The following is a 21676-nucleotide window of genomic DNA, read 5'->3' on the forward strand; positions in this document are numbered from 1 at the left end:
ACCATGTTGTGATAGACAGACCCTGTTCCAAGGAGCCTGACAAGGGAAGGGAAGACACAGATCCCTGTTGAATATTTGGGAAGCTAAGGAATGGAGCAGTTCTGCACACTGCCATAGTCCCACACTGCCATAGTCCCACCAAATCTATGGCAGAATCTCAGGTTTGTCCCTGTAGGGGTCCAGCAGTGATAGTGACCTAGCCATCATCTTAACAGTGCAAGGAAACCTTCATATAGGTATTCAAGTCTACATTTCATCTCTCTTATCCTTTCACTCCTAAATATTTCACTTTCAGGCTGGTTGGGTTTTCTTTCTCTAATTTTGTGTTTCCTTCAAGGGTCAGAAGGAAAATGTAGAGGCTGTTCAGTGACATTTCTCTGCTCCCCTACTACAGGTGAGCATGGCCTGTGCACTTAAAATCCCAAATTCCCTTGGGCTCTGCGTAGCTCTCAGTCTGTCCTCCAGCTCTGCACAATACACACATTTGTGTTTTAATTGAATAGGCATCCAAGATGTGGGGAAAGATGTTAGCCTGGTCATTCCCTAGAACTGCTCTCATCCCCTTGAGAGACAGCCCTCAGGACAAAGGTCAGCAGCATGACCCTCACACCTTCAACCACATGTTCACTGCCCTTCACAGCTGTTGGTTACTGGTTCCATTGGAGTCAACATTATCTGGAGAGGAGATATTCCTCACTCTGCTCTCTTAGGAGTCATGATGGCTCAGGATGCCCAGGCACTTAGTGCTGCAGAAAGTATCTTCTAATCCAAGCTGGCTATTGTAAAAGTCACCAAGATTTGGATGGGAAATCAAGACCCAGAAATGTTGTTAGCTCTGCAGTGGAAAGAGGATTGTTCTGCCATTCCATGAGGGATGCTCTTCCAGTGCCTACAGTCAGCCCAGAAGAGGGCAATGTTGCTACTTGCCTGTTGGTACCACAGCACAGAGGCACATGCACATGTCCACATGGGCAAGGAGATGACAGCTATCCCATATGACTTCCAGCAAAAGGCTCTGGGGCTAGGTCAGGTCTATCTGTGCTGCAGCAAATTATGGCTTGGATAAGTCACTGAACTTCATAAGGGTGGAAAAGAACCACGTCAGCACAAACCAACCACAAGAAAACACAAAACAGTCTTCCTGAGTCTGCAGCCAACCAAATAATGAGGCTGTGCAAAGAACCCCTGTTCTTCCCCAAGTCACTCTGGCCACCCTCATACTGCACACTGCAGCCACTTCCCTGTTCACAGTCCTGGGCCCTTCTCTCACTCCATGATGCAGACATCATGGTCCACCAAGCAGGTTCTGGAGGCAAAGGTCAGAGTGGTTTGCTGCAGTAACTGCAGTCTGTTGGACACAGTTACATCCAGAGGCACTTGAGAGAATTATGCAGACACACAGACACAGCTCACACCTCATGCCTTCTCTGGACACACACCATCTCATACAACAGTGTGCAGAGCAGAGGACTCCTAAGCTCTCTGACTGGAATCAACCAAAGGCAGTTTAAATACAAGCACTGCTTAACTCTTTCATCACAAATCATTTTGGCCCAGAGGGCTGGCTACAGTTCCTCCACGTCCCCTCAGCCCAACAGCCCTCACCTGGCTTCAGGACATTGATGATGTCTTCAGCCCTGACAATCTTCCCTTCCCAAAGCTTCCTGCTCCCCCTACACAGCATTTGCAAATACATCTTGTCCTTTCTCATCCCTGTGGCAGAGCAACCAAATGAAATGCAAGGACTGTGGAGACAAAATCGAATTTAGCAACAAAATAAACAGCATGGGGGCTCTCTACTGATTAGATTATGCCTCTTTATAATTTATGCATTAATTCCTCCCAAGGTCTGAGATTCCCTGTCTCAGAAGGTCTGAATCCCTGCACTGCAGAGATGCAGATGCCAGGAACATCACTTTGACTGAAACATCCACCTTTCCACCAAGCAGATGAAGCTCTGATTAACCCCAGAAGAGCTCCTCTTTGTTATGCATCATTGTCCACCCTCCAGAGATACACAGTCCAGCACCATTCCTTCCCAAACTCATTCTTTTCCCAAGTCTAGTAGAGACCATGTCAGACTGTGAAGCATGTGCCTGTAGTAGCATCTGCTCCTAGGTTTGCTCTCAAATCAATTCAAGCATTAATAAGAGTCATCAGCTACTGCAGCACATGTATGCAGGAGCTGTTGTGTCCATAGTCACAACTCCCTAGAACCATTAATTCCTGTCCTTTGCTACACAAGGAGCAGAGACTGTGAGCTCAGCACACTCAATAACGAAGCCTAGAAGCCATGGCTAGATTTGTCTAATCAGAGCTGGATGGGCAAGAGCAAAAAAAGAAACCCTCTGAGCCAAGGAGCCATACCACTCTCAGGAGAAAGTAGAAACATTAAGAAACAGGAGGCAGAGAAGAGACAAGACATGCAAGGGAATGGCTGCTATGTCACCATACACAAATTGGCCTAATTATGTGTATAAATGCACCAATAGGCATGGGTTTGCTGGCTGTATTCTTGACTTTAAATATTGATGCTTAGGAAGAGCTGAGATCAGGATATCTGCTGGTGGATTAGGCTACAGATTGCTCAGTCATTACCCACGGCTGGATCACCTGCCTTGGATTGCCTTCTTCCAGAGAGCTCTGGAGCTCAGACAGAGGATTTCTTGTGTAGGGCATGGGCAAGGAAGCTCTGCCTTACACCCAGGCAGAGCTGACTGCCTGCCCTGGGTGGGGCAGAACCTGGGTGCTGATTGGTGCAGGAAAGGACTGGTATCATGACAGACCTGATGACCAGGTGAAAATAATTTGGTGTCCAAAACAGGCAATAGCCAAGGGAAGAGAAACAGTGTGTTTGGGAGAAGCAAGTGACCAATGGGTGCCTGGGACAATCTTCCCATGTCCTGACCCAACTCTCTCAGTTTCACCCATACCCTGTTTCCTCCCGTCCCGTCCCATCCCGTCCTGTCCTGTCCCATCCCGTCCCTCCCATCCCATCCCATCCCATCCCATCCCATCCCATCCCATCCCATCCCATCCCATCCCATCCCATCCCATCCCATCCCATCCCACCTTCTCTACCAGACAAATCTGAAACACATGGACTCAGAAGCAGGTTTTTATAGTTTTTGCTTGTTGATTTTTTTTTTAGGTTTTTTCTTGGTTTTGTTTTTTTTTAAATAAGAAATTTATTGCAAATATAGAAATTGATTTTCTCCATACAGGAATCTCCGAGTTGAGGAAAAACGATTTCGTGCCATTCAGTTTTAAAACAGGAAAAGAAGGAAAGAGAGAAAAAAAAAGAAAGAAAAGAACAAGAAAGAAATACAATTCTAAAAGAAGAAAAGAAAATAAATTCAAAAAATAAGAAGAAAGTAAAGAACGTAACTCCAACTTAAATTTGTCCATACACAACCAGGGGGTCACAGGGTTGTTACGGAAGGAGGAACACCAAAGAGGCCACAAGGAGCCAGTCCCAGCAGCTGCCTCCCAGGCCCTTCCTTACATTCATGGGCTGACACCCCCTTCTCTGTGCCCGGCAGCTGCCCGCCCCTTCCCACCCCCTCACCCCAGACGCTGTGCTTGTGGATGGACCAGCCGTACCAGCCCTGGAGGGTCTGGCCTGACCCGGACAGGCTCTTCCTCTTCCCCCCGGGAAGGTGGAGAGCAGGAAGGTGGGACAAGCCAGCCAGGAGCAAGGCCTCACAGTGGCGGTGGTAGTTACGGGGAGGCAAAGGCCAAGCTGAACGCGTAGGGATGGGGCATCGGAGGGGGCCGTACAGGGGGAGGAGGGAACTCGACCCCTGGTGGGGCAGGGAGGAGAAGGAGCAGGAGAAGGGGGAGAAGGAGATGCCAGGCAGAGGATGCCCTCTCTCCACTCAGGAATGGGGTGGGTTGGGGCAGCCCTGCAGAGAGCTGCCCCAGTAGGATGGCCGGGAGAGGGACAGAGACACGTCCCCGGGGCGCGTGGGGGGACAGCCAAGGGCAGGCAGACCGAGAACGCCCCTCACAGTACAAGGCCAAAGCGGCTGAGGGACAGGGCTGGGAATGCGTGCGTGCATAGGGGGGACACAACAGATGCTCCCCTCTGTCCCTTCTCCAGGGAAGGACCCAAGAGCACCTGCTCAGACAGGGTGAGCAGGTCACGGCTGAGGTGGGGCAGGCTCCACCAGCCCTACAAGAAACCCCCATAGCCCGGTGGGGGGTGGCACAAAGTGTCCATCCCACACCAAGCCACCCTGAGGAGGTTCCCTCCTGCTCAGATGGTGGAACGGCAGCAGGCTGGCTCCAGCAAGAGGACATGACTCCATGAGGCTCTTCTTGACTGCATCTTGTGTGGAAGGAAGTGGTGATGGTGGAAGGGATGTTCTCCAGACTCCTGGAGGCTGTGTGTCCTTCCTCACGTAGCTGAGCTTTCCAGTCAGCAACAAGCATGGCAAGTGTGCTTTTGGGGCCCTGGGTCCAGCTCCTACCCATATGGCAGCTGCCCACCCTGTAGCACTGAGCTCTGCCCTACAGAGAGGGGTCACAGCTCATCATGAGGTCTGCTCAGATTGTTTTCTCCAGGCACTGCTGACTTATTCCCCACCTCCTCTCAGAGAGCCTTCACTCCTGCACTCAATCCTTTTCCTTGCTGTTCCCTTTGTCCCTTTATCATCCCATTCTTTCCACTGTAGCTATTTCTTCCCCAGGTCCTTTCAGCCTGTCCCTCTTCTACACCTTCTCCATCTCCCTCTACCTGTTACCTCCTTGTCTCACCACTCCTTGGTCCCACCATACCTTATTCACCCCTTCTGCCCCTCGTCTCTTTCTCAGCTCCTTTTCCACCTTCCTCCTGCATCTTCCCCTCCTTCCTTCAAGCCTGCCAGGCAGAGCCTCCCCCAGCCAAGAAGGCTGATTAGCATTGCAAACACACAGAAGCCTCCTCAGCCCGACATAATTCTTCATTTGTCAGTCATGAATATTTCACACCTGCCTCAAGAGGGATTTATTCAGTATGGAAGAGTGGGGAGGGGGAGAAGGGAACATGGCAGCATAAACTGGGGCAGCACCAGCAGATATGGGAAAGAGCTCTGCCCCACTGTGAGGAACAGAGTCTCACCTTCACTCTCCTGGGTGCAGGACCCCATCCCAGGCTTCTCCCCTAGGCTGTTCTTGGGGATAGAGGGCAGGTCTGTGCCCAACCTCATTCCTCACCCTCCACAATGTCCAGTGAACTGAGCCAAACCCCTGTTTTCTCTGCCAAGAGTCACCAAACCAGAAATAAAGTATGAAAGGGTTTGGTCTTGGTTTGGCCCCAGAAGTCCACTTTGCCCTGGGAGAAGGCAGCATTGAGGGTCTTGCCAAAGCCAAGACTTAGAGGCCTTAGAAACATCAGGCAGTCTCTCCACATTTTCCCAACAAAGAGGTTTTTGAGGCCCCTCCCTCTGTCAGGCCAGCCAGGGTGGAGAATGCATAGGATAGACCTAATCCAGAGGTCTATGCAACCAATAAGAGGAAGGTGGTGGGAGATCTTCCAAGTGATTGTAATCATCTGCACATCAAGTTTTCACTGTTTATCAGAGGTTTCCCTTCAGCTAAAGCACTCCACATTCCCTCAAGAATAACCTTGCTTTTTGGGAAAGAGCAACCAGGGCAAAGGGAGGGTGGTGACCGTTTCTCTTACAAGATCTATCTTGACAGGCCTCACTCCTGTTCCTCAATAACAAGGAGAAACGATGGCCATTAGAAAGAGCAGGCCTTTGGTATATAACACCTACCCCTTTACACACATGACTGTGAAAAGCAGCTGAGAGACCACGTTTGGAGCAAGAGAAAGAGTGACACTGGAAAGAAGAAGAAATGAGGTTTATGGGGTGATTGGTTTGGGGTACGTTCCCTCTCAAACTGGTAGGAGTCTCTCATAAAATCACATCAGAGATCAATGAAAGGAGCAGAGAAAACAGGGACAAGGACAGGAGAGACTTGGAGGGAGGAGGTTAAATTCCAACAAACTGGCACATACACAACAGGTGTTTGCTCAGAAAAATATAGTAAAATTGTCATGCAAATAGAACATTAAATCTGCTTTCCTCCAACAGGGCTGGCATCACTTTGTGAGCCCTTATCCTGAGGGAGAGAGCAGGACAAAGAAGAAGGGAGGAGGAAGGAAGGTGAGACACTTTGTTCCCCTTCCTTGCCCTCTTCCTCCCACAGAACAGTCCATCTTGTGCAAACTTCATCCAATGGTTTGAAATGGGGGCTACGGCTGGGAGAGAAATGGCTTTTCCCTCTTATCCAGCCTTACCCCACCAGAGAAAAAAGAAGGGCCTGATGATAGCTGTATCCCTGACCTTTCTTTTCTGCCTCATTGAGGTGCTGAGGGGAAAAAGTAGAAACCTTTATAAGTTAATGCTCCCCCTGAAGTATTGACTGAGCAGAACTGTTTACAAGACCACACGGCAGAGAAGCACAGGGAGGGAAGAGTTGGGGAGAGGAACAAGACTCCATCCCCCCTAGCCTGTCATCCCCCTTTTTCTGATAAGTTCTGTGCCCCAGCCATTAGTCTTTTCTTGGATGGTTGCCGTGCTGGAAGACCACTGAGCCTGCCCTGTGTGGTAGCTGGGGATATCTCTGTTGTGCCTAAGCATCTCTCACAGCATTTACCTGTCTTGGTTTGCTGCACGGCCCCAACATGGAGGGACACCTGCCAGCAGTGATGTGACTTCCCTTTGCGGCTTCCCTTCATCCTCCTGCACACGGGTGCACACACACATGTGCACACACACCCCTTCCTCTGGGTTGGATTGGCTCTTACCATGTGGAGTCAGTCCCACAAACACCTCTGGACTCAAGGGAAAATAATGCTTTGACTGTGGGAAAGCAGGCTGGCAGTAAAAAGTCTGAGGCAATGGGGTCAGGACCTGGCTTAGGATTGTTACCATCAGCATCCCTACAAGGAAGAAACTCCACAGATCTTCATAGGTTTACACTCTGGGGATACCTGCTCTGGTTTTCATGCACCAGACTCTGCCTACTGCTCCACCTCACTTACAGACAATGAAATTGTCATGTGTGGCCAAGAAGCCAGCTCTCACAGCTGGCATTGCTACTACCTGGCAGATAACAGGCAAGTTTTCTGCATGCAGAATGTAAATCCCTCCTAGAGAAGCTCCTACACCCTCATCCTTCTCCCAGGGCCCCCAAAAACACTGGGTCTTCTGAGGAGTGCCTCAAAGAGGAAATAACTACTCAGGGAGGGCCAACAAAACATAGGCCCTCACCCTCATTCTGATAGAGGTGAACTATGGTCAAGTGTTGGGCAGATCATGGAGAGGAGGCTCACTGTGCTGCATAAAGACAAGTTCAGCAGGCAGCCCTCCTGCCTGACAGAAAAGTACTGGGGGAGATGGTGTCAAGATTGTGCTTTATTGCGTTGCTCAAAAATGGGAATAAGTGGAGAGGGCAATAGGCTCATTGTCAACTCTGTGACAGATCTTCTATGCAAAAGGCAGAGGCTGGGATCTAGCAAGTGCAACTGGAATTTTGTCAAGACATGACAGTATCCCTAAGAAAAGTTTGTCACACCTGTGAGGATTAGGAGATTATGTGTTGTTCTCACTCTCACGAGGGCGTCTAAGTAGTCAAAGGAACACTGCCATCCAGATGCTGGAGTCCTCCTCTATCCTGGCACACATAGTGTGGCTGCACACCTAAGGGAGCTTCTTCCAGGCCATCCTTCTTGGGCTACTCCCAGGCCCCATTCTCACATCCCATTTGTTCCCTGTGCTCCTGTGTTCACCCTAGGCTGTCCCCTGTCCATGCCAGAACGTCCACAGCCTATACAAGAGAAAGACTCTTTGTGAGGCCAAGCCAGTAAGGTGAGCAGCTGAAATCCTGTTCTTCACATTCACCTGGAAGTGAGGAGGTTGGATGATACTCTTCTCATGGACACCCACCCCACAGCCCATGGTGTAAATCAGTTGGGAAGAGCTGCAGAGGCTTCAAGGAGAACTTGTTCTGCTGAGGTCCTCTCCAGGTCCCTTCCTCATAGTAAAGGGGACGTGAACAGAGAGTTTTAAACTGACTAGACAAGGGCAGACTGAGCATAGGCAAGTGGGGTGAGGAGGACCTCTGACCTGTAGCACTCGTGGAGAAATGGGAACCCCATACATCCCTGATAGACCAGACCTTCCCGCCTTTTCCTCCACCACTCCTTGAGGACCTGGCTTGCCATGCCAAAGAGAATATTCACAACCTGTTTCTCCCCACCAACTGGCAGAAAACTGGCTCTGAGAAGGCCTGGAGAATGCCTGTCCCTCCATATTGCTGGTGTTCATCAACAGCAATGTGGCAGGAGAAGGGAAGGAGGAAGAGCAGCAAGGGCACAGAGCCTCTTATACGGCAGGTCCTACCCACCTTGGTCCTTCACATCTCTTCTCCTTCCTCTGAGGAGGACAGAGGTTTGTGAAGTATCTGGACAAGAAGTTCAAGCCCAGGGACCCTTAACAGAGAGGATAGGGAACGGCAAAGGAAAAGAAAGGAGAGAACTTCTTCCAGCAATTCCCACCTTTTTTTGGAAGGAGACAGGAGAAAGAGAAAAGCCTCCACTGCTAAAGAAAATGAGGGAAAAAGTTAGTGATGGAAGATTTGGCATAGCAGGTGTACAAGGTGGACAAGGAATCTTTCTAAACCGAAGTCCTTCCCTCCCACCCAAAAGAAAAATCAGCCTTCAACAGGAACAGAAAGATGAATAGTTCACAGCTGAGTTTCATGCCCAGTGAGTGTCCATCTTTGCCCTTCTCCTGCCAGCACTGCCACCCACTCCCAGGCCATTCCCACCCACCCACATTCCAACATTGTTACCATAGTGTCAGTGCAGGGCGCTCCTCCCAACCATCTGTGGGCAGAACAATGGTCCCCGTAACACAGTAGAGACAATTCGGCGTGTGTGTGTGTGTGTGTGTGTGTGTGTGTGTCAGTGTGTGTGTCTGTGTGTGTAAGAGTTGTTGTAAACTTTAAGAAAAGGTTTTGTCAGTTTTGTATTTGTCAGGAGTATTTTCTTGTTGGTTTATTTTTCACAGTCAAGTGGCTTTTTTTTCTGGTTGTTGGGGGGGGAGGGGTCTTGGTTTGTATTGTTTCCTTGTGAGGAAGAGTCACAGCTTCTGCTGAGCAGAGACTCCTTTCCAGTAATCCAGGATGTCATGCAGATCCTCATCCTTGGCAAATTGAACTTTCTTCCGCAGGGCATGCCCAGCTGCCATGTAAACCTCCTCCCTGTGATGCTTCTTGTAAGGCCGGAATCGCTCCCAGATCTTGTGGGTGCTCTCTGAGGAGTACTCGGGGCTGGAGGAGTAGCCCGAGAAGTAGTGTCTGGGGGAGAGCTGGGAGTACGTGGAGTCTCGCTTGGACCGGGACAGTGGCTTGAGGAATGACACCCGCTGGCTCAAGGTGTCAGCGCTTTCCTCATAGTACAGGGCCGGGAAGGAGTGACGGTGCTCACTGCAATGGTAAGAAGGCTTGACCTCCAAGTGGTGGATGGCGCTCGGAGACACCAAGGGAAGACGATCCAAAGGGCTGTTTAGTGGGCTGCCCTTCTCAATGTACTTGGAGTCAGACTTGCTGAGTGGTGGGTGGTCAGGCACATCCAAGCTGAAGACCTTGGCGCTCTTGATGGAGCCACTAGAGGAGACACTGCAGGTCTTTCTGGCCACAGCAGCATCAGCACTGAGCTGGCGCTGCAAAGGGTGGTGCGAGCTTTCTTTGTAGGGTGGGGAAAGAAAGCTGGGCCGCTCTAGCCCACTCGAGGAGCCGGCTGGGATGGACTGGCACTCAAAGGCCATATCTGAGTCAACACCAGTCCCACCACCCAGGAAAGATGCTGTGTCCAGCTTGAGGGCATCAATACAGTTGTTGATGATCTGGTTGACCTTGTCTACCTCCTTGGCTATAGTAGAGATCTCAGCAGCTGAGCCTTGCCCATTGTCAAGCTCCCTCAGGTCCTCATCTCGCTGGGTTCTCTCCAGCCCATCCCCACCACCTGTCCGCACCTCAATGTAGTTACCTTTAGTGGTGACTTTGGGAGTCTCCATCCCAGCGTCCATTGACTTTGATGGGGGCAACTTCTCCCCAATCATGGAAGGGATGGAGGACATCCGTGAGACAGGAATGACAGGTGGCTCACCCAGCTTCTGGGAAGGATGGACCATGGTACTGGTATCAATATCTGATCCATAGCGCATTTCTAGAATGGTCTTTTTGACATTGAGTGACTTCTGTTTTTCCTCCTGCATCCTCCGCTTCCGCAGGCAGTAGTACACCACCCCCAGGACAATGACCATCCCAAAGAGGCAACCCAGGGTGGTCATAATATAGTGTGTAGTGGTGGAAGTACTGGAAATAGGATCCTCCCTGCCTTTGCTCCGGGTTGCAAAGGTCAGGCAAGTATGGTTGTAACGCCTGTTGTTGCGTATAGAGGCCACACAGAATGTATAATCAGTGTGGGCCTTCAGCTTGTTGACAGTGACATATTCCTTCTTGCTCTTCAGTGTTGCTATGTCAGAAACATAGCTGTTGTTGTATTGGACCAGCACATACATCTTACTGTAGGGCATGGGGATGGTGACCATCAGGATGGCTGAAGTGATTGTGACGTCATGTAGTTTGATGCTGGGACTGAAGGAGGAGTCAGTGGTGGAAGAGGCTGGAGGCTTGACTGAGAGGAAATCCCCAGGGCTGATGGCTGACCCCTCATCCAGATCTCGCTGGGAGTCAGGGGTGTAAGGAGTTGGGTTGACCCTGGAGAGGGAGGGGATGGTGCCCCCTCTGCACATGGACTGGAAGATGGTGATGGCATTGCGGTTGTGGTGAGGCCGGGGCACCAGAAGCGGATACCCAGCAAACTCCCGTGGAGTCTCACACTGGAGGCGGTCATAGTTCTTGGTGACGTTGTTGAAGAGAGCCAGCCAGTTAAGGAAGCCATAGAGGCTACAGTCACAGTTGAAGGGGTTGCCAGCCAGCTCGCACACCATCAGGTTGCTCAAGCTGGTGAAAGTGTTGCCCTCCAGACGGCTGAGGCGGTTGGATGACAGGTCAATGCTAATCAAGCTGGGGCACTCAGAGAAGGCAGTAGGGGTGACCAGCTCAATTAGGTTATGCTGCACAAAGAGGAACTGGAGGCGGGCCATGCCCCGCAACATGCCCTCTGTCAGGTTGGTGAGTTTGTTGTAGCCCAGCTGTAGGACCTGGAGGTTTGACTGACCCATGAAAGCCCCATCTTCAATGTAGGAGATCTCATTCTTGGTCAGGTTCAAATCAGTCAGGTTGCCAAAGCGGTTGAGGGAGGAGTACAGCACCACCTTGAGCTTGTTCTCGTTCAGACGCAAGTCGTGCACCGTGCTGTTGATGTGCTGGGGGATGGTCTCATAGGGGGGCTGGTTCTGGCTGCAGATGGCCAGCCACACATACCCTTTGTCCCCCTCAATCAGCCAGCAGTCACCTCGCACGGTGCCAGGGGAAAACCAGCAGAGCAGGGCAGCTGCCCACAACCCCAGGCACAGCATGGTCTGCAGTGGTGCCCTCATCAGGATGGGGGAAAAGAAATCCCCAACAAAAACCAACGCCAAATCTCAGGACAATGGCAAAAAGAAACTAGGGGGCAAGAACGGAGGTTTAACAATGGAAGGGAATGAGCACCCCAGTCCTATGAGATGTCATCACCATTATATCTTCTTGCCCTCTGGGTCAATCCAGGAGCATAGAGGAAGGGGAACACATGCAATATTCTTCCAGAACACTCAAAAGCTATGACCATGGATGTTTGGTCTGGAAGGGAACTACCTTGTGCTTCTTTTCTAAACAAAAATTCAGGCCAAGGATAATGAATCTTCTTTGATGCTCATGAGCGACTCACACACTTTTTCCCCTTTTCTCCCCTCCCACCCACCCCCCACCCACACCAAACCCACCCCAAAACAAACCCAAGTTCTCCCCCTCTAGTCTTCCCCCGCCCCTCCACAGTGTGATTTGGAAGAACAAGGCAGGGCTGCCTCCTGTGTCGCTCACGCTCCCTTGGTTTCTACTCCTTCTCTTCCTTCTTTCCTGGGTTCCCTCTGAGAAGCTTCAGAGCTTCGGATCAAACATGTCGAAAACAAAAATACAGAGAAGGAAAGAGCAAGTGTGCATGAGAGAGATCCATCTGTCACTGGAATCTGGAAAAGGAAACACAAAAGACAAGAAGAGGCATCATTTGGAAAGGTCTTTGAGATAAGTGTATAGACAGCAATGTTTCATGAGAAGAGGGAGATGGGGAGGAGACACCTTAAGGGGGGGTGCAAGCAAGAGAGGTGTGGTACTGCCTGCCGTGCTGATAAGCCTTTGAGGAGGGAACCCTCACAATGTATAATGTCATATCAGGGATATGCAGAAGGGTATCTGGGATCCCTTAAGTAGTGTGATCACAGCCAGGGACCCGGGGGAAGGCAGTGGCGTGGGAGTAGAGGGGAAGGGAAAGGAGAGTGGGAAACATAAAGCTGTTATTGCGGGGGCTCAAAACCCCTAGTGTAAACAAAGGCAAGCCCCAAGCACAGCCAAAGCCATGAAATTTCAGCTGCCTGGAAATGATGTACACAGAATGCATGAAGCAGGGAAAATGCAGACAAGCTTCTCCCTCTACCCCCCCCAAAAAAGCCAAACACTTTTTTCCTTTCCTTCCTTCCTTGATGCAAGAGGGATAAATAATTCAAACCACGTGTAACCACTTCTGCTCTAAAAATTGTTCCTGACTCTTGGTGCATGGACAAGGCTGTTGAGGTGAACCAGTCTGGCTTGAGCACAGTGGGGGGGGTGGGGAGCAGGCAGTGTGTCAAATACCAGCCTCCAGTCTCTCACCCAACAATGCCAGAACTCCTAATCTGAAGCACATCACCCATCTACCCCCCATCAAAGAGTGGTGCACAGTTTACACCTTCATACTTTACTACCTCTACTTTGGGGCTATGAACACTGCCCCTTTGTAAGAAAACACACCTTGCAGACAAAGTGACGTTTGCCTGTTAAACCACAACAAATGTGTTTCTGGGCTCTGGGCAAGCTCCTGGTTCTGACTGCAAAACACAGCCTGGAGCACCTTTCTCTCCAGCTACAGCTTCAACCCTTCTCCCACTGTGCTGAGACAGGAGCCTGGCAGGGGCGTCCTCAGGCAGCACAGAGGAAATAATTTCATACAGTAGATAAAACACTGTAGGGCACTCTGCTATCTTTTTATTATTATTAATTTTAATTTTGAGGAGAAAGGAAACAGTAAAAAAACAGAGAAAAGGATCCTTGGTTAATGAAAACTAAAGATCCCCTCTTGCCCCTTTTATTTTGGGGGGAGGCTGCTCACTAAAGATATCGCTGAAGCTTTTGCTGCAAAAGCTGAACCAATTTCTAGCACAGAGACACAAAGGGCAGAAATAAAATGAAGGAAGATAAATGAAGGAGGAGTGAACCCTTGAGGAACAAGGCTTACGTCTGTGGAGAAATCTGAGCTGATTTGGGTCTGTGGAATTACCAGGCCAGCTGGATTAAGGGATCAGAGATAGTGTCACAGAGAAACACTTAAATATTCAATAATCCAAAAAGTAAAGCCAAGACTGAGAAAGGAAGGGGGAGAAGAGCTGCACCAATGGAAAAGACAGAGAAAAACCCTCAATTCCCCACAGCTCATCGTCTGAGGCCACCAAACTCATGTCACTTATGACTGTCACATGATAGCCTTCAGCTGCTGCCTCAGCTTTGCCTCAGCCAGCAATGAAGCAGAAGGCAGAGGTTTTTACAGTCTGTTGATTTGTTTCTCAGCCTTGTAATCCAATGAGAAATAATTTCCTGATGCTGTTCCCCCAGATGCCAGCTAGGAGGCACATCTGGCTCTCCACAGGCTGGGACCCACAGGCCTCTGATATTCCTCAGCATCAGTCCCTGCCTTGTTCCTCCATTTCCAGAGGTGACTCCATGCAGAGACACAGCCAATTCCCCACACCATCTCTGTCCCTTTACCTTCATCTCTACCGTTCCTTCACTTTGCCTGATTTCTTCCACTGAACAAAGGAGTGGCAGATACTATCATGCTTTTTGCACTTTGGTGCCCAAAGTATGTCCACCCAGGCAGAGGCCAGGGGCACCCCCTGAGCAAGCAGTGGAAAGATTTAGGGATTAGAGATTTTAGCCACCATCATTCTCTGAGCATTCTGTTCTGGCCTGCCTGTCTCACCTCACCAATTACTCTGCACAATATCCAGCTCCATACAGTCACATCCCAGCCCACTTGCTTTGATCCCTTCTGCTAGGGCAGACTGCTCCAAAAGGTGTGCTGAAGTCACCATTTCCTGCTGTAGCTTGTTCATGGTGCACATGCACAGAAAGAAACTCATGGCCAGGACCATGTTCCTCTGCAGCGAGCCCAGCAATCCCTGAGAGCCACCCCATCCCACTCAAGGAGCTGAACTCAGGCAAGATAGAGAGGGTTTGGAAGGGCAGATGTCCTAGTAGCCTGGAAAGGAAAGAGATGGGCTAGGGATAGATAGGAAAAAAGGTGGTGTTTATCATTGCTGTTTGCCAAAACCAAGGGGACCATGCAGAAATTCCTGCTTCCTGCCTACCTCCCACCTGGGCTGTGTAGCCTTGCCTCAGCCACAGGCCACAGGAAGGATCAAGCCACTCCTCAAGCCAAACTCATTGGTCCCCTTGGGTCCCCAAGGTAACCATGTATGAGAAATACACAGACCTTGACATTCTTCTCCCAATGGTTCCTGTCACCCCACCATCATGCTGGTTTTGAGGGCACTGAATCCAGCCCAATCCATGGCCTACTGCACCCCTGCCCATGGCCCAGCACCCCATTTCACCTCAGCCCAACACCATCAGACCCTGCTACAACATTGCTGTAGGAGTTGTGGTCTCCAGTTCTACCACAGCCATGTCCTGCCCTCTAGGGAGCAGCTGCTCCCTGACCCTGGCAATCCATAGTCAAAGGGAGGCCAGGAATAATGAGCAGCACTATTGCACTCCTCTAACTGTCTACAGCCAAAAGAACATAAATCACACAGCACTGGAGTCCAGCAGCACAAGGAAGCAACACTCTGTCCTTTTTGCTGGCCTGAAAGGTGCTGACAATGGAGTTGGCTGTTTCCCTCTCTTGCTTCTCAGGCAACAGAGCAAGAAGGCACAGGACAGGGAAAGCAAGAATGAACAAATCCAGCATAGCAGAGAGCCAAGGAAGGGGGATGCAAGAGTTGTGGAGAACTTATGGGCAAGAGAAAGAGTTAGAACATGGGATATGTTTTATAAGGAAGGTACAAGATAACCACCTCCATGTGCTGGGCTTATTTAGTTGTAGGGTTCTCACACTCTTCAGTGTCACCAAGAGTTACAGCAAGCCCTTGGCTCCTGGCCATCCTCATGTATGTGTGAACGTGAAGGAACAGGAGTGACATGGCACCCATGAAAGCTGTGCTGTCCTTGGCTGGCACAAAGCCAGCCTATCAGCTCCCAAGTGATTTCCCTCTGCTTTACTCTCTATTAATGGATGTCCCAATGTTATTGGCATTTATCTATAGCATGTCGAAGAAGAGTAGAAGGCCACAGGGATAGTTCCATTGTTCAAAGGAAAGAAAAGAGAAGGGAAAGTGAAACAGAGGGTGGAAAGCCCCAAATCTGAGTCAGGAGGTAGGTGCCAATGGCCACAAACATCCCTTTGACTTGGAGCTCAAGGTAGCACAGGGGATGACAAAGGATTGAGGTCATTAGTGAGATGGCAGCATAAAGTACAGCCAGTGAAAGTATGGACAGGCAGGATAGGAGGCACAGAGGCAAACTGGAGCCTGAGGGAGTGGAAGGACCAAAACTGAGAGAGAATACAAGGCAATCAGAAAAGTCACATACAGCTGCAATTTGGGCCTAAAATTCTGACCTTGTCAACCTTGTCCTCTTGGGGCCCCATGCACTGGAAAAACCAGCACTTAATTCTACCATTGCTTAAACGGTGCTAAGAGCCTCCCATTTGAAATGCATGCATTAAAAACCTGCCAAACACTCTTGACTCCTCTTGGGACACCCCGAAAGCAGGCCAAAGCTCCTGCTGCTTTCTTAAGCTTCATGCTGCAGCTGAGCATTATCCCTCTTCCCAGCTCAGTGTGCTGCCTGCTCCTGGCAGGCCTCAGGGCACAAACACCATCTCCAAGGGACTCTGCCTCCTCTTCTTGGCTTTAAGGTCCTTCCAGGATTTCTCTAACTACTTTCTGAAAGAGGAGCCTGTCCTAGGGGTGCTTGGCACTCAAAACTCGTGCCTTTCTTGAAGGGACTCTCCCTGTCTGCTGGGTAGTTTCTGTAATTCACAGTGGTCTGAGCATCACTGCAGCCACCCTAAATCACCACAAAAGATTGTCCTTGCTTTTGCATCTGGCTCTCATGGAAGCATAGTGTCATGGGAGAAGCTTGAAGCACAGCTGTGGCACTCACAGGATAGCAGTCTCTTCCCTCTCAGGCCTGCTTCTAGGGAATTATTGCATGAGTTACCTTCAAGTCATGCAGCAAAGAACCTGTGACTGTGCCCATAGGTGCTCCAAAAGCTCTGACAAGTCTGGGACCAAGAGAAGAGGGAGCAGGAAGCCTGATGGCCGGTGGTTTTGTGGCATGGAAGACATTTGAGCATGCATGAGAGAAAGAGAGAGAGAATGCCTTCTACTGTAGATTCTCTGATGTTCACCAAGGGTTGAGCTCCACAACACTCTTTCCTTTAATGGGTCTCAATGAAGGTTTCTTTCTCACATTCTCTCTTCTCTAATTTATCCCCTATCTTCATAGAACACCTTGTAGGAATTTTTTAAATTAGAACAATTTAAGAAAGTTATAAAAACTGATTTATCTCTCAGTTCCATTCCAATGTACCATTTGTTTAAAATCAGCCCTATAGCTTCAAAACTCCAGAGGTCAAAGGAGCTGTACAGCCACTCTAGAAAGTCATGCGACAAAAGGTGCTCCCATGTCGCTAACCAGACAAAGCCTTCATCCCTTACAGAAGTTGAACTGAATTCAATGAGTCCTGCTGAAGGGTGTCTACTCAACCTTAGAGGCTCTGTGAATTTGGCAGTGTGCTGTTGCAAGAGAAATCTCATGCTTCAACTCTGGGCAGGTTCATTTCACTCTAAACAAATCCACAGTGCCTGCGGGTACAAAACTCGTTCCTCTGAAAGCTGGTCTGGCCCCACTGTAAGTGGGGAGGAAGATTGCAGATCCCAAACTCCAGCTGTCCCTGACATCTGGAAGCCCAAACCACTGGGATCCCAGCAGGACACTGGGAACCTAACAAGATCACAGCTGCTTCTCACAGGACACCACTGCAAGGATACTCACAAAGCTTAAATTCCAGCTAGCAAGGATGGGACCCTGCAGAGAGGAAGGGAAAAGGGATGAAATATGGGCTGCAGAACTGCCCCAAGGACATGATGCTCTGCACTCCTGCCCTTTGGCCAGTTTGGGGCATGGGAAGGAAGAATTCAGAAGGAAAAATTCAGAAGGAAGAATTCACACACCCAGGCTCAAACAAACACACTGCCATTGACTCCAAATCTTTGCTGGGACAAACAGCTTAAAGACTAACCGTGAAAAAAAACCCAACACATCACTGTAGATAAAACCCCTGCTCTCCCATCGTGCCTTCCCAACAGCGATTAGATGCCTAATTTGTTAGGCAGCAAGAGAGAGAGAATGGGAAGGCTCAAGGGAGAAAAATGAAGCGGCTCAGAAGCATGAAAGAGAGAGCTTTAGAAGCATAAATCTTATTTTAGAGTGATAAATACTGGCAGAAAGGTCTTTCATATGACTGTGGTTCCCTGGCAGGCCAGAAAGCCACTTTTGTTTTCCAAAGTGAAATGGTTACCTTTTATATTAATATGATTATTGAAGATTAAGGCGGATTTGCATCAAGCCAGCTCCACCCAGACAGCCTGCAGCAGCAATCCACAGAAGCGTGTACATGGGGGTAGGCTTGGGAAATAGCCTGCTCCAGGTAGAAGAGCATGTCAAGAGATTAAAGGTGCCACAAAAAATACTATCACCGATAAGGCTGCCTTCAATTCTCCCCCTCCAGAGCCAGGAGGGAGGCCTGGGAAACATACTTCCCTTTTCATCCCATGAACCCAGACATGGGGCAGTAGAAAGGCTAAGAAGGAATTCTTGCTGGCCATGGGGAGAGAGCATGTGGTCTGTGTGAGGCTCTGTAGGGACCTGCCATAGGGAGTGTGACAGCCAGAGTGGCTCTGCCTAGTGCACTGGTGTGGGTGTGAGTCACTGTAGAGAAAGACGTGGCCCTGTCGGCTCCAGGAGCCCAGGGTGGAGGGGGTGTGTGTGCGGAGGAGTCACTGTAGGTGATGGGGTGGATGTGTGGGCTGGGGCTGGATGTGGTTTAGTCACTCTGTGAAGCAGAGAACCGGTGCTGGTTCCTGGGGAGGGAGGAATTGCCATGGAGAAGCAGGCAAAGGCTGTTTGTGAGTTTATGTGCGTGTGCATGTGTGCTTGCATGAAGCAGGCACCTCGGAGAAAGGGGTGGGAGTGTTTGGCTGTGTGAGAGGCGCTGCAGGGGACGGGGTGGGAGTGCAGGCTGCATGTGGGCGTGCAGGGATCATGGGAGACAACCAGTGTGTGCCTGGGAGAAGGCTCCAGGGAAAGGGGTGGGAACACTCCTGCTGTGTGTGTCCCTGACGTGAATCACTGTAGGGAGCAGGGTGTGAGGGCAGGCTCTGTGCATGTGCATGTGCACATGTGAAGGAGCTGCTCTAGGGGACAGGGAATGACCTCTGCTCTCTGTGAGCTGTTGAGGGGTAAAAGGACAGGAATGGGAGTTCTGTAGGAGTTTGTGTGCACGCTGCTGCAGGTAACAGGCCAGGAGTGGGGGCTCTGGGAGCACGTAGCAAGCAGGGTGGGAGCACTGGTGCTGTTGTGTGCTCCTATGCAGCATGTCCAGCCATGAGACAAAGAGAGATCCTTGGGCTGTATGTGATATCACTGCAAAGATCCCCCACCTCCTCAGGGTCATTGCGATTGCCTCTGCTGTCCTGTGCTGGCCTTGGTGCCCTATTTCCTTCAACAAGTCCTGGCTCTCAGCAGTCTGACTATGACCAGCAGGAAGTTATTTGAGGGATGCCGCTCACTCAAACCAAGCATACCTCCAGTATTTCTGGATGCTAATAATATCCCCAGCAATCCAGTAGTGCCAGTTTAGAGGGCCCCCAAACATGCTACCCTGCAAGTAGGGTAGGAAAAGGGCATGGTCCTTGAATTACAGCTCACTACAGTCGCTTATGGGGAGGCCTCAGAGCCTAAGGAATCACATATGTCCTGGAGCAGCAATCACTTCCTGACATTTGCCCTGTGTAGGAAACCTCCAGGCCTGCAAACTCCTGCAGGGCACAGGCATTGGCATTCAAGCATCCTTCAACGTTCTCTCACCTTCCAGCCAACCTTGTCCTGGGTGGCCACCTGAGAGAGATTCCCTCACTGGCAATGAGACTCTCAGCCCCTCAAAGCTCTTCCTCTGGTCAGTGCATGCCTAGATTCAGCAAGAGGAGTAGCCTCACACTGGACAGGGCATTCTGTTTCCACACGGATGCTTCCACCTTCCTTCCATCCTCCACCCGCAGGCAGTGGCACAGCTCAGCCTGCTGGGGAGGGACCCTCCTCCCGGCCGGCTCGCCCACCTAGATTTCAAGCTAGCATCTGACATGCATTTTGACACAGCCGTGCCTCCCCTCTCTTTTCCCCACTACCTTGCCTTGTTTAGAGCCTGGTTTTTTCTTCCATTGCCAAAACACAATGACTGTTATAATTAACAGATTATCTCAGTGCGACAGCTGCAGTCCTTTGAAAATTAGGTTGAATAACAGGATCCTGCCGTATGGTAATTTCTTTTCATCTCTCAAATATTTTCTCTCTCTCACTCTCGTTTCTACCTCATTTCTATTTTTCTTTCTTTCTTTTCTCTCTTCCCTCCTCCTACATTCCACCAGCTCCCTGACTGCATGAGCAGTATCTTTGGGGTGACACAGGCTGAAGGGCTCTCTCTGCCTTCATCAGCTGTTTTCATTCCCCTTCTTTTACTACCACACCTCACAGAGAAGCAGTGCTTGCAAGCAGGTTCATAAACACGTCAGGAAAATACGTGCCCACCAGAGGCAGTGGTCAGGAGTCCTCTCTGAAGCCCCACTGGTTCAGAAAAGCACCCCAGAGAATTTCATGGGGAGGGGAGAGACTGGGATACAGTAGCCTGAACCTCTGCCTGCAACTTTGCCACAGGGAACTGAGAGCAATGTTGCAGCTGAGTGGTTTGCACAGAGTTAGCCAGGGTGCTCTACCCACCCACTACCCCTCCGCCTTCTTGCTGACTCAGTATCTGCCCCTGACTCACCACTTGCTCACTGAATGGGGACTGGCAGTACTTAAACGGCATCCTTCTCTCTGCTCAGGCAATAGCTCTGCCACTTACCACCCCCTTTCCCATTATCCACCTACATCTGTCTCTCTACCGACTCAATCAACCCAAGACAGCCAGAAAAGCAGCTTGCTGGGGATTCGGGGTTTCAGAACCAAAATAAGAACTGCTCCCAGCTGGACCCAAATTAGAGGCTCTGGAAATCTCCTCCTCCAGGACTAGAGATCCCCTGGCCCTAGCTGTAAATGGGACTGATCCATCCACAGAAGTGGCTGGACTCCTCAGTCTCTGCTTGGGCAGATGCACTAGCACACAGCATTTCAGGCTGTGAGGATGACCAGCCAGACATGTGGGATGGGTCTGTTGGAATGGCATCCGGCATTTGGCAACTGAATGGTTTCAAGTTCATTATGTTCTGGACTCAAGAAGTCTGCAACTTTGTTGTTGACTGCACCGGGAGCATTAGTTAATTATTGTCAATGCCTGGCTTGAACTCATGCAAAATACCTTGGTCCTGCACTGCTTCTTTCAGCCATGTCTGGAATCTATACAATATCATCTGTTACACTTAAACACCGCTTTTTCCTTCTGAAAAACAGGGAGGGATTTCTCCATACAACATGTCCATCACAACCTAACACACCTCTGCAGAAACCAGTTCCAGCTGGGTCCTGGGCCCCCTCCTGCCTCCTCAGCACAGCCATTTCCTCTCCTCCCATGGAGTTCCACTTCATTTATTTCTTTAATCCCAATTCAGTAGAACAGAAACTCTTTGTCACCATTATTCTGCCAAAAGCCAAGTAGTTTTATAACAAACACTCATCCATTCCATTGTATTTCAGCAGTCTCCAGCAATGCTTCTCCTCATCGTCCATGATCTCTCTCTTTTCATCCTTTGCCATCCTCAAGCCCGCATTTTCTCTCTGCTTTCACTCCAGGCCCTGTGATAGCTCATGGCATTTATAGCACATCTCCTCATTCATTCACTGTCACTTACCCAAATGTTACCTTCATTTATTAATTCTTCTTTTTTCTAGTAGCATCCCTCTTCTGAGTGCTTTGTACAGTCCTACTTACGTATCCAATAATAGTATTTTCCCAATGAGTGAGTCATATACCCCTTTGCTGACATTTAGAATTCTCCTTGTTCTTTGAAACACGTTTATTCATTCCCCATCTCTACAATTATATATGTCTACTCATGGTGTTGCATTTCCTACAGCAGCTGTGCAG

General features: G+C 49.9%; 1 protein-coding gene and 1 long non-coding RNA gene across 2 annotated transcripts in view; both read right to left on the reverse strand.

The window, feature by feature from the left end:
* Positions 1–3102: 3102 nt before the first annotated feature.
* Positions 3103–11888, reverse strand: ELFN2 (extracellular leucine rich repeat and fibronectin type III domain containing 2). Its single transcript, XM_066551113.1, has one exon. It carries the CDS (start codon positions 11559–11561, stop codon positions 9135–9137), a length of 2427 nt encoding a protein of 808 aa, XP_066407210.1. The 5' UTR covers positions 11562–11888; the 3' UTR covers positions 3103–9134.
* Positions 11889–12008: 120 nt separating this feature from the next.
* LOC136557364 (uncharacterized) overlaps positions 12009–21676 on the reverse strand; it is a 49900-nt gene continuing 40232 nt past the window's right edge. The window contains exon 3 of the long non-coding RNA XR_010783758.1: positions 12009–12188. This is a non-coding gene — a long non-coding RNA (uncharacterized lncRNA). The remainder of the gene's footprint in view (positions 12189–21676) is intronic.

The sequence above is a fragment of the Molothrus aeneus genome, chromosome 5 (genome assembly GCF_037042795.1).
Source record: "Molothrus aeneus isolate 106 chromosome 5, BPBGC_Maene_1.0, whole genome shotgun sequence".
NCBI lineage: Eukaryota > Metazoa > Chordata > Aves > Passeriformes > Icteridae > Molothrus > Molothrus aeneus.

Bases quoted from the DNA above. Each gene is read 5' to 3' on its own strand.
- ELFN2 (XM_066551113.1), bottom strand. From the start codon at position 11,561: ATGAGGGCACCACTGCAGACCATGCTGTGCCTGGGGTTGTGGGCAGCT.